Here is a 13,283-nt window from a genome sequence, read left to right on the forward strand (position 1 = left end):
CTATGGGTCTCAACTGTACTGGTTTTTCCTGTACAAGAATCATCAGGATGTGTGAAGGAGGCCTTACAATGTATCTGTCAGTATTGGGTAAGCCAGTAAGTAAGGGAGCCAACCACAGCTTTTCTGTCACTATTAGGCTATGTTCACATGTTGCGATTTTGCTGCGTTTTTTTTTCTGCAGGCAAAACCTGCTCTCTTGGCAGTAAAAAAGCTGCCTACAAATGTTTTTGCTGCATTTCTATTTCTGCATTTTTGTTGCGTCTTGCGCATGTTGATAACGTTTAGTAGCCCCCAAAAAGCATGATTTAACTTTCTTAGGTTAGGTTCACATTGTGTTAGGGCAGTCCGTTTAGCGCATAGCGCTACGGACTGCCCTAACGCAATGTCCCAAAAGGGATCACGTTTAGCAATCCCGCTAGCGCAGACACCCGACCTGCGCTAGCGAGGAAGGGACCTCGGATGCTGCAAGCAGCGTCCGCAGTCCGTCCGAAACTAATGGGACATCGCAGAAAATGGCATGTGCTAGCGATGCGCTAGATATCCGTTAGCACATTGCCGTCAATGGGTGCGCTAACGGATCCGTTGCATGGCGTTAATTGCGACAATTTCGCCATGTAACGGATTCCGCTAGCGTTAACCCATTAACGCAATGTGAACCTAGCCTTATTAGGCTACTTTCACCCTTCCGTCTTTTGTCCTCCGTCGCAATCTGTCGGTTTTTTGCCCATAGACTTGTATTAGCGACGGATCGCGACGGATGGTCGTGTTTTGGCGGACGCGACGCACAAAAAACGTTCAATGTAACTTTTTTTGTGCGTCGCGTCCGCCACTTTCGACCACGCATGCGCGGCCGAAACTCCGCCGCCCTCCTCCTTGGACTGCAGAATGGGCAGCGGATGCGTTGAAAAACTGCATCCGCTGCCCACGTCGTGCAGTAATTTCACAACGTCCGTCGGTACGTCGGCCCGACGCATTGCGACGGGCCCGTACTGACAGAAATGTGAAAGAGGCCTTAAGTTTTTGCACCAACAACGCAGCAAAAATTGATACCTGCATTTTTTCCTGCGGTTTTGCACTTACCAATTGTTTCCTAAGGGTGAAAAAAAGGCTGTAAGTACGCAGAAAAAATGCTAAAAGAAGTGACATGCCGCAGTTTTAAAAAACACAGCAATTTTCCAAATCAGTCAGGAAAACGAAACCAATGTGTGTGCATGAGATTTCTGAAATCTGGTAGACTTTTGCTGGTACTGTAAAACGCAGAGTAAAATTTGCACACAAAAAAAAGCAACTCTTGAACACAGCCTAAAAGAAGGTGTTTTTGCACACATACAGAACTAGGAAAATGACTGGTGTTTGTAATGTAAATGAATACAAGTGAAGGTTACCAGTTGCTGCTGTCTGCGCAGCTCAGAGATCTCCTTCTGATCAGCCTCATGCATTCTCTTTAGATCCTGGCAGGACTGCTGCAGATGGGTAAACTCACGCTGTAGTTGGGCATATTTTCTGCGCAGACTCTCACCATCTTCTTGTAGTTGAGTTTGTTCACTTAAAACTCGGCTGTGCAGAGTACTACAAGGAACAACAAGTGTTAGGAAATTAATGTTAAATAAAGGATATTTACTAAAGGAAAGAACATTTTCTGAAAGATAAACCCTAAGGCCAGTCTCACACGTCCAGATAATTCCGGTACCCGAAAAATCGGTACCGGAATTATCCATGTGTCCGTGTGCTTACGTTGAACATCAGTGTGGCACACGTGCGGCAGCCATGTGCCGCCTGAGGACCACACGGACTGTGCAGGAGACAGTGCTAGAGTTAAGCGCTGTCCCCTGCGTGCGGTGCTGAACCCGGTATTCATCCCTTCTCTCCAGCAGCGTTTGCTGGAAAGAAGGAATGAATAATCTTTTTTTTTATTTTTAAAATAAAGTTGCCGGTAATCTGCCCCCTCCCACCCCCTGTGCGCCCCCCGGCTGGCATTAAAATACTTGACCAGCTCCCTCGGCGCTTACATCCTCTCAGCGTCGCAGCTTTTCCTGTATGAGCGGTCACATGGTGCCGCTTATTACTGTAAAGAATATGCAGCTCCACCCCTATGGGAGGTGGAGCCGCATATTCATCACTGTAATGTGCGGCACCACGTGACCGCTCATACAGGACAAGCAGCGACGCTGAAAGGATGCAAGCGCCGAGGAAGCTGGGTAAGTATTTTAATGCCAGCGGGGGGGGGGGGGGGCGCACAGGGGGTGGGAGGGGGCAGATTACCGGCAACTTTATTTTAAAAACAAAACAAAAAAAAAAGATTATTTATTCCTTCTTTCCAGCAAACGCTGCTGGAGAGAATAAATGAATGGGGCTTCAGCACCACAGGCGGGGGGGACAGCGCTTACAGTAGCGCTGTCTCCTGCACGGCACACGGACTGCACACGGACAATATCCGTGTGCGGTACGTGTTTTACACGGACCCATTGACTTTAATGGGTCCGTGTGATCCATGCGCTCCCACGAACACTGATTAATACATGTGTATTCTCCTAAAATAGATTTCTCTCCAGAAAAAAAAGAAAACAGTCTCTTTATTGGTTGTTTAACCCCTTAGTGACAGAGCCAATTTGGTACTTAATGACCGAGCCAATTTTTACAATTCTGACCACTGTCACTTTATGAGGTTATAACTCTGGAACGCTTTAACAGATCCCGCTGATTCAGAGATTGTTTTTAGTGACATATTGTACTTCATGTTAGTGGTAACATTTCTTCGATATTACTTGCGATTTATGAAAAAAAAATGGAATTATGGCGAAAATTTTTAACATTTTGCAATTTTCAAACTTTGTATTTTTATACCTTTAAATCAGAGAGATATGCCACACAAAATAGTTAATTAATAACATTTCCCACATGTCTACTTTACATCAGCACAATTTTGGAAACAAATTTTTTTTGTTAGGGAGTAATAAGGGTTAAAAGTTGACCAGCAATTTCTCATTTTTACAACACCATTTTTTTTAGGGACCACATCACATTTGAAGCCATTTTGAGGCTGCCATCACACTCGCAGTATTTGGTCAGTATTTTACATCAGTATTTGTAAGGACGGCCTCACACTCAGCGTATAAAAATACGGTCCGTTATTTACGGCCGTAATACGCAGAAAAGTCCCCAAAATAGTGGTCCGTATGTCACCTGTAGGCAGGGTGTGTCAGCGTATTTTGCGCATGGCATCCTCCGTATGTAATCCGTACTGCGAGATTTTCTCGCAGGCTTGCAAAACCGACATACGGACACACAATGGATCCATGGGCTCAAATATATACGGTATATATATTATAATATATCATACAGCGCTAGATAGCTTAAAAGCCGGTAATTCAATTGCCAGCTTTTCCTATCTCCTTCACAAACCCGACATGATATGAGACATGGTTTACATACAGTAAACCATCTCATATCCCTTTTTTTTGCATATTCCACACTACTAATGTTAGTAGTGTGCATGTGCAAAATTTGGCTATTAAATTAAAGGGTTAAATCGCGGAAAAAATTGGCGTGGGCTCCTGCGCAATTTTCTCCGCCAGAATGGTAAAGCCAGTGACTAAGGGCAGATATTAATAGCCTGGAGAGGGACCATGGTTATTGCCCTTCCCCCCCCCCCCCCCCCCCCCCCCCGGCTAAAAACATCTGCCCCAGCCACCCCAGAAAAGGCACATCTGGAAGATGCGCCTATTCTGGCACTTGGCCACTCTCTTCCCATTCCCGTGTAGCAGTGGGATATGGGGTAATGAAGGGTTAATGTCACCTTTCTATTGTAAGGTGACATTAAGCCAGATTAATAATGGAGAGGCGTCAATTATGACATCTATCCATTATTAATCCAAAAGTATGAAATGGTTAAAAAAGATCTTCCAGGTGTCGGCCGGCAGGCGCACTGCGCATTTGCCCGCCATTTTTTGGCCGGAACAAGATGACGGCGCCCATCGGGAGCCAAGAGGAGAACCGGGGGAGAAAGGTGAGTATCGGGGGGCTATCGGGGACCCTATTTCTCTGTCCTCTGATGTGCGATCACATCGTAGGACAGAGAAATTAAATGGGAAATCACGTGGGTTTTTTTTTTTACGACCGTTGGTAAATGGTTAGTTACCGGCGATTGCAACCCGGGGGTCGGTAAAAACCCCCCGAATTATGTTCTCTGGGGTCTTGGCTACCCCCGGCAACCGAGACCCCAGAGAAAATCCAACTCTGGGGGGAGCTATTCACTTTTTCCACAGCGCCGTTAATTAACGGCGAAGTGGTTTAAGTATTCTTAACTGCCACCGTTAAAAGGCATATCGGCGGTCGTTAAGGGGTTAAATGGCAAGGTCTGCACTCTCCTGCTGAAAGAGATGGATCTGGATGCTATCAGAGTGAACAGGGCAATGAAACACTGCAACGTGCCCTGGATGATGATGCACCTCCTATACATAGAACAACACGAGACAGGCGGCGACAACCCTGGCACACGCTGCAAACACGTTTCCTCCAGGTGCGCCGAACGTCTGTGGAGAAAATCCAATCTACCTGAAGATTTCATCCATTATAAGTTTATGCTTACAACATACAACACTGCCCTTCACCTCTCACTATCCAATAACCCGAAACATCTCTTTGACACGTTTAATTCCCTACTTAACCCAAGAGTGCAGGCCTCAACCACGGATCTCCATGCTGACGATTTGGCCAATAATTTCAAAGAAAAAAATTGACCATATCCAACAGGAAATTATCTCCCAATCCTCTCATACCATGCACTCTCCTCCTTCCTCCACTGCATCTAGCTCACTCTCTGACTTTGAACCAGTCACAGAAGAAGAAGTAATCAGGCTCCTTGCATCTTCTCGCCTGTCCACTTGCACCAGTGACCCCATTCCATCACATCTCCTCCAGTCCCTTTCCCCTGCTGTCACCACCGACCTAACAAAAATATTCAACCTCTCTCTCTTCTGGTATCTTTCCCTCCTCATTTAACCCCTTTCTGCCATTGGACGTAATATTCCGTCCATGTGGGGTGGGCCTTAATTCCCAAGGACGGAATATTACGTCCAGCGCGATCGGCCGCGCTCACGGGGGGAGCGCCGCCGATCGCGGCCGGGTGTCAGCTGCTTATCGCAGCTGACATCCGGCACTATGTGCCAGGAGCGGTCACGGACCGCCCCCGGCACATTAACCCCCGGCACACCGCGATCAAAGATGATCGCGATGTGCCGGCGGTGCAGGGAAGCACCGCGCAGGGAGGGGGCTCCCTGCGGGCTTCCCTGAGACCCCCGCAGCAACGCGATGTGATCGCGTTGCTCCGGGGGTCTCCCACCTCCTTCCTGCAGCAAGTCCCGGATCCAAAATGGCCGCAGATCCGGGTCCTGCAGGGAAGGAGGTGGCTTACCAAGTGCCTGCTCAGAGCAGGCACTTGGTAACTCTGCACTGCTCTCAGACAGATCGGTGATCTGTCAGAGTGCTGTGCAAACTGGCAGATCACCGATCTGTATTGTCCCCCCATGGGACAAAGTAAAAAAGTTAAAAAAAAAAATTCCAAGTGTGTAAAAAAAAAAAACAAAAAAAAAAATCCTAAATAATGAAAAAAAATATATATATATTATTCCCATAAATACATTTTGTTTATCTAAATAAAAAAAAAAAACAATAAAAGTACACATATTTAGTATCGTCGCGTCCGTAACAACCCGACCTATAAAACTGTCCCACTAGTTAACCCCTTCAGTAAACACCGTAAGAAAAAAAAAAAAAACGAGGCAAAAAACAACGCTTTATTATCGTACCGCCAAACAAAAAGTGTAATAACACGCGATCAAAAAGACGGATATAAATAAGCATGGTACCGCTGAAAGCGTCATCTTGTCCCGCAAAAAACGAGCCGCCATACAGCAACATCAGCAAAAAAATAAAAAAGTTATAGTCCTCAGAATAAAGTGATGCAAAAATAATTATTTTTTCTAAAAAATAGTTTTTATCGTATAAAAGCGCCAAAACATAAAAAAAATGATATAAATGAGGTGTCGCTGTAATCGTGCTGACCCGAAGAATAAAACTGCTTTATCAATTTTACCAAACGCGGAACGGTATAAACGCCTCCCCAAAAGAAGTTCATGAATAGCTGGTTTTTGGTCATTCTGCCTCACAAAAATCGGAATAAAAAGCGATCAAAAAATGTCACGTGCCCGAAAATGTTACCAATAAAAACGTCAACTCGTCCCGCAAAAAACAAGACCTCACGTGACTCTGTGGACCAAAATATGGAAAAATTATAGCTCTCAAAATGTGGTAACGCAAAAAATATTTTTTGCAATAAAAAGCGTCTTTCAGTGTGTGACGGCTGCTAATCATAAAAATCCGCTAAAAAACCCGCTATAAAAGTAAATCAAACCCCCCTTCATCACCCCCTTAGTTAGGGAAAAATTAAAAAATTAAAAAAATGTATTTATTTCCATTTTGCCATAAGGGTTAGGGCTAGGGTTAGGGTTAGGGCTAGGGTTAGGGTTAGGGCTAGGGTTAGGGTTGGGGCTAGGGTTAGGGCTAGGGTTAGGGCTAGGGTTAGGGCAAGGGTTAGGGCTAGGGTTAGGGCTAGGGTTAGGGTTAGGGCTAGGGTTAGGGCTAGGGTTAGGGCTAGGGTTAGGGCTAGGGTTAGGGTTAAGGCTACAGTTAGGGTTGGGGCTAAAGTTAGGGTTAGGGTTTGGATTACATTTGCGGTTGGGATTAGGATTAGGGGTGTGTCTGGGTTAGAGGTGTGGTTAGGGTTACCGTTGGGATTAGGGTTAGGGGTGTGTTTGGATTAGGATTTCAGTTATAATTGGGGGGTTTCCACTGTTTAGGCACATCAGGGGCTCTCCAAACGCGACATGGCGACCGATCTCAATTCCATCCAATTCTGCATTGAAAAAGTAAAACAGTGCTCCTTCCCTTCCGAGCTCTCCCGTGTGCCCAAACAGGAGTTTACCCCAACATATGGGGTATCAGCGTACTCAGGACAAATTGGACAACAACTTTTGGGGTCCAATTTCTCCTGTTACCCTTGGGAAAATACAAAACTGGGGGCTAAAAAATAATTTTTGTGGGAAACAAAGAGATTTTTTATTTTCACGGCTCTGCGTTATAAACTGTAGTGAAACACTTGGGGGCTCAAAGTTCTCAGAACACATCTAAATAAGTTCGTCGGGGGGTCTAGTTTCCAATATGGGGTCACTTGTGGGGGGTTTCTACTGTTTAGGTATATTAGGGGCTCTGCAAACGCAATGTGACGCCTGAAGACCATTCCATCTAAGTCTGCATTCCAAATGGCGCTCCTTCCCTTCCGAGCCCTCCCATGCGCCCAAACGCTGGTTCTCCTCCACATATAGGGTATCAGCGCACTCAGGACAAATTGCACAACAACTTTTGGGGTCCAATTTCTCCTGTTACCCTCAGGAAAATACAAAACTGGGGGCTAAAAAATTATTTTTGTGGGAAAAAATTTTTGTTTTATTTTTACGGCTCTGCATTATAAACTTCTGTGAAGCTCTTATTGGGTCAAAGTGCTCACCACACATCTAGATACGTTCCTTAGGGGGTCTACTTTTCAAAATGGTGTCACTTGTGGGGGGTTTCAATGTTTAGGCACATCAGTGGCTCTCCAAACGCAACATGGCGTCCCATCTCAATTCCTGTCAATTTTGCATTGAAAGGTCAAACGGCGCTCCTTCCCTTCCGAGCTCTCCCATGCGCCCAAACAATGGTTTACCCCCACATATGGGGTATCAGAGTACTCAGGACAAATTGTGCCGCAACTTTTGTGGTCCAATTTCTTCTCTTACCATTGGGAAAATAAAAAATTGGGGGCGAAAAGATAATTTTTGTGAAAAAAAATGATTTTTTTATTTTTACGGTTCTGCATTATAAACTTCTGTGAAGCACTTGGTGGGTCAAAGTGCTCACCACACCTCTAGATAAGTTCCTTAGGGGGTCTACTTTCCAAAATGGTGTCACTTGTGGGGGGTTTCAATGTTTAGGCACATCAGTGGCTTTCCAAACGCAACATGGCGTCCCATCTCAATTCCAGTCAATTTTGCATTGAAAAGTCAAATGGCGCTCCTTCCCTTCCGAGCTCTGCCATGCGCCCAAACTGTGGTTAACCCCCACATATGGGGTATCAGCGTACTCAGGAGAAATTGTACAAGAACTTTTGGGGTCCATTTTCTCCTGTTACCCTTGGTAAAATAAAACAAATTGGAGCTGAAGTAAATTTTTTGTGAAAAAGTTAAATGTTAATTTTTATTTAAACATTCCAAAAATTCCTGTGAAGCACCTGAAGGGTTAATAAACTTCTTGAATGTGGTTTTGAGAACATTGAGGGGTGCAGCTTTTAGAATGGTGTCACACTTGGGTATTTTCTATCATATAGACCCCTCAAAATGACTTCAAATGAGATGTGGTCCCTAAAATAAAATGGTGTTGTAAAAATGAGAAATTGCTGGTCAACTTTTAACCCTTATAACTCCCAAAAAAATTTTGGTTCCAAAATTGTGCTGATGTAAAGTAGACATGTGGGAAATGTTACTTATTAAGTACTTTGTGTGACATATCTCTGTGATTTAATTGCATAAAACTTCAAAGTTGGAAAATTGCGAAATTTTCAAAATTTTCGCCAAATTTCCGTTTTTTTCACAAATAAACGCAGGTAATATCAAAGAAATTTTACCACTATCATGAAGTACAATATGTCACGAGAAAACAATGTCAGAATCACCGGGATCCGTTGAAGCGTTCCAGAGTTATAACCTCATAAAGGGACAGTGGTCAGAATTGTAAAAATTGGCCCGGTCCATAACGTGCAAACCACCCTTGGGGGTAAAGGGGTTAAACATGCGATCATACATCCATTTCTTAAAAAACCATCCCTTGACCAAAACTGTGCCAATAACTATAGACCTGTCTCTATTCTTCCCTTCATCTCTAAATCCTGGAACGCCTGGTCCACTCCCATCTTATCCGCTATATCTCAGATAACTCTCTTCTCGACCCTCTACAATCCAGTTTCCGCTCTTTTCACTCTACTGTAACTGCCCTTACTAAAGTCTATAATGATCTACTAACAGCTAAATCTAATGGTCACTGCTTCCTGCTAATTCTCTTGGATCTCTCTGCAGAATTCAACACTGTAGATCTTCAGCTCCTCCTCACAATGCTCCGCTCCATCGGCCTCAAAGACACTGTTCTCTCCTGGTTTTCCTCCTAGCTCTCTGACCGTTCCTTCACTGTATCTTTTGCTGTCTCCTCCTCCTCTCATCTTCCCCTTACTGTTTGAGTTCCTCAAGGATCAGTTCTAGGCCCCCCTCCTCTTCTCTTTGTATACTGCTCCTATTGGTCAAACAATTAGTAGATTTGGTTTCCAATACCATCTCTATGCTGATGACACCCAATTATACACCTCTATTACTGATATTACGCCTGCCTTTTTAGAAAATACTAGTGATTGTCTTACTGCTGTCTCTAACATCATGTCCTCCTTCTATCTGAAACTGAACTCCTTGTGTTTCCTCCATTACGACCCAGCAACACTCCCACTGTCTTGGGGACATTCTCGATTCAGAGCTTTCATTCACCCCCCACATCCAATCACTGGCTCGCTCTTGTTATCTGCACCTCAAAAATTTCTAGAATTCGACCCTTTCTTACTTTCGACTCTGCAAAAACTCTCACTGTTTCTCTTATTTATTCTCGTCTGGACTATTGTAACGCTCTGCTAATCGGTCTCCCTCTTGCCAAACTCTCCCTTTTCCAATCTGTCTTGAATGCTGCAGCCAGGATCATATCCTCACCAATCGTTACACCGATGCCTCTATCTTGTGCCAGTCATTACACTGGTTACCCATCCACTCCAGAATCCAGTACAAACTTATTACCCTCAGCCACAAAGCACTCCATGGCTCAGCACCACCCTACATCTCCTCCCTCGTCTCAATCTACCACCCTACCCGCGCCCTTCGTTCTGCTACTGACCTGAGGTTGGCATCCTCAATAATCAGAACCTCCCACTCCCGTCTCCAAGACATTGCACGGGCTGCGCCAATCCTTTGGAATGCACTACCCAGGTTGATACGATAAATCCCCAATCCACACAGTTTTAAACGTGGCCTAAAAATGCATTTTGTTCAGACTGTTCTACCGTCTCACTGCTTTAACCTAACTATCCCTGTGTTGCCCATTCAAAATTTTTACCATAACCAGGTTCCTCGCATCATGTTCTCACATACTTTATGCATTTAATAGCCCTCTGTGTCTGTACTGTTACATACTTAGGCTGATAACCGGTTCATGCAGAATTACATGAACACCCTTTTCTTACACTATGGCTGGACGAAACAACTAAAGCAATTGTTACCATCCACCTTTTGTGTCTCCCCTTTTCCTCATAGATTGTAAGCTTGCGAGCAGGGCCTTCATTCCTCTTGGTATCTGTTTTGATCTATGTGCTTATTGTTATGCTGTAATATCTATTGTATGTACAAGTCCCCTCTAAAATGTAAAGTGCTGCGGAATATGTGGGTGCTATAGAAATAAAATTATTATTATGGAGCCAAAACCCAGTAACCAGCCAACTTTCTAGTCATTATAGCGACCAGCTGAACAGAGTTTTACTAACAAGACATCAGACCGTGCCTTACAAGATGAACACATAAAGGTGGCAATAAACAGACAGGTTTTTCTCCCTCTGGAGGGAATTTATCATTCATACATTTATCACTAAGAATTACCATAAAGGGAAACTGTCATGTCCGCAAACACTATTAACCTACAGATGTAGGGTTAATTTGCAGGTAAATAGTGTTACAATGCTCTCTGGCAGCCTTATTGAGAGTGTGGCTACCAAGAGAAAACTAACTTCATCCCTCAGGAGAGCCGTAGGCTTTCAGTCATACAGGCGTGCCTTTAGTGGTTTGAGTCACCACTCAGTATACTGTGAACACACTCCTGACAGCTTGATCTGCGATGCATCTCTGCGGAGCAAACTCTCAGTCCGTACTTACTGCCGTCACTGTGCGCCGAGAGGTGACTTAAGTCGCTCCGGGCACACCTGTATGACTAAAAGCCGGTTGTTCCAAGAAGGATTTAAGTTAATTTTCTCCTGGCAGCATTCAGTAAGGTGTCAAGACAGCATTGTAACATTATCATCCTGCAGATTAACCCTATATCTGCAGATTAATAGTGTTTGGGGACATGGCAGGTTCCTGTTAAAATCTTTCTATGTTTTTTTAATCTATGCATGGAGAACCCATAACTTTTGTGAGGCTACATGAAATAAAAGTACTAGATTTTGATCTGTTCTGATAGCTAAAAATTATATTTTGTTTAGTTCTGTTTCTTTTCCTGCTGTTTTCTAAAATAATATGAAATTGATGCCAGTAATCTACAAGCTTTCTCAGATTCCCAAAAAGCATTTCTACAAAATAACACAACTATCAGAGGGCAAGGGAGTCTGAAAAACAGAGAGGCCTTTTGCAGTGAATGAACTGAGGACCAGGGATTTTGAAATGGAGAAAAGTAGATTAATTTTCTACGACCTCCACTGTACAACACTAGCGGAATATCACAGGCAAGGTAAGATCCCCAGGGGGCTTAGGTGTAATCTTCACCCTACCCTCTTTTCCAATAATCCGGAATACTGTGAAAAATACAAAAAGATCCTTTATAAATGTTCTCTTGATATTATAATATTAACTGTGGAATATCTTCAAAAAGCCATAACTAAGACAAAACTGAATATTCTGACTATTGAGGAACAATTTTCAACCACTCTCTCCTCCTCTGAGTGGACCTCGTTAAAGACAAGACAGTAACGGACAAGGCCTTGGCCGACTATCAAAAGGCATTACAGGAGCGTAAAAGACAAAACTTCCAACGAGACTCCGAAGATTACTCCAACAATTGAGTATACAAATGGACCGACTCCTCCGCCTCTTCAAATTCCTGGCGCCGACCCCAAAACCCACGCAGATATGGGTCCTTCAGCTCAGAGAGCGATTCCTCAACAACTTCTGGCCGCTACTATTTTTTATCGAAGGGCCGCAGGGGAGGACACCAAAACACAGACCCACAAGGCGATCCAGAAGAAAGGATGACCACACACAACTTGGTACAGTACCTCCAGATAGTACTCTGGTTACTTTAGACATCAATAGTCTCTACACCTCGATTAAACATGATAAAGGTGTTGAAGCTACAAAATACCTACTGAACCTATCCAACATGTCGAGTGACTCTATCCAATTTTGTCTTAATCTCCTTAACCTGGTACTCTATGAAAATTATTTTTTGTATGAGGATACCTTCTACATTCAGAAGTGTGGCACAGCAATGGGTTCGAATGTCGCGCCTGCTTATGCTAATGCCTTTATGAATTACTTTGAAGTCACGCATGTATTTTGTAACAATTTATTTTTACAGCATGTCTCAGGATATCATCGTTACATAGATGATATCTTTTTCGTCTGGACGGGCACGTCTGATTCTCTAATGACCTTCCATTCCTATCTTAACTCCATTCTCCCTGACTTCGGTTTACAATCCACTATAGCACTGAATCTGTACCTTTCTTAGGCTTCTTTCACACTTCAGTTGTTTGGCGTCAGTCAGCTCCGACATAGTGACGGATTGACGGATCCGTCACAATTGTTGAGAAAACGGTTCTAACGGATCCGTTTTTTTGATGGATCAGTTACTTGGGGGTTGTCTGGGAAAAGTATCTACTTTTTGGAGCATGCGCAATTGAAAAAGCGGATTGGGGCGACGGATCCGCCGAAATGACAGTTGCGACGGATCCGTTGCGCATAGGCGGCCATTCTATGGAATGGCGGAGGCGACGGATCCGTCGCGAACCGCCATTTCAGCGCAGACAAAAAACGTTACAATGTCCGTCAATGTCTAGATGACGTCCGCCAAATTTCGACGGATCCGTCGCATGGCGGATAGAACGGACGACCATCCGCCACAATCCGTCGCTAATGCATGTCTATGGGAAAATAACGGATCCGCCAAAAAAAAATGGCGGATCCGCTATTTGAGGAAAATGGCGGTTTCAGACTGACGCCAAAAGACTGAATTGTGAAAGTGGCCTTAGACACAAGAGTTCTCAAAGACACCAATGGATACCCTTAAACAGACATTTACTGTAAACCTACAGATTGCAATAGTCTTCTGCACTATACAATCTGCCATCCTTGAACCATCAAAAACAGTCTGCCACGTTCCCAATTCAACAGAGT

The 13,283-nt window shown here is 44.1% G+C and overlaps 1 protein-coding gene across 3 annotated transcripts in view; it reads right to left on the reverse strand.

The window, feature by feature from the left end:
- Positions 1-13,283, reverse strand: part of DLG5 (discs large MAGUK scaffold protein 5) — a 679,445-nt gene that overhangs the window by 459,485 nt on the left and 206,677 nt on the right. For all 3 annotated transcript variants that reach the window (XM_069753072.1, XM_069753075.1, XM_069753073.1), the window contains one exon: positions 1,386-1,569. In XM_069753072.1, the coding sequence (XP_069609173.1) occupies positions 1,386-1,569 (184 nt within the window). The remainder of the gene's footprint in view (positions 1-1,385; positions 1,570-13,283) is intronic.

Source organism: Ranitomeya imitator, chromosome 2 (genome assembly GCF_032444005.1).
Source record: "Ranitomeya imitator isolate aRanImi1 chromosome 2, aRanImi1.pri, whole genome shotgun sequence".
Taxonomy (NCBI): domain Eukaryota; kingdom Metazoa; phylum Chordata; class Amphibia; order Anura; family Dendrobatidae; genus Ranitomeya; species Ranitomeya imitator.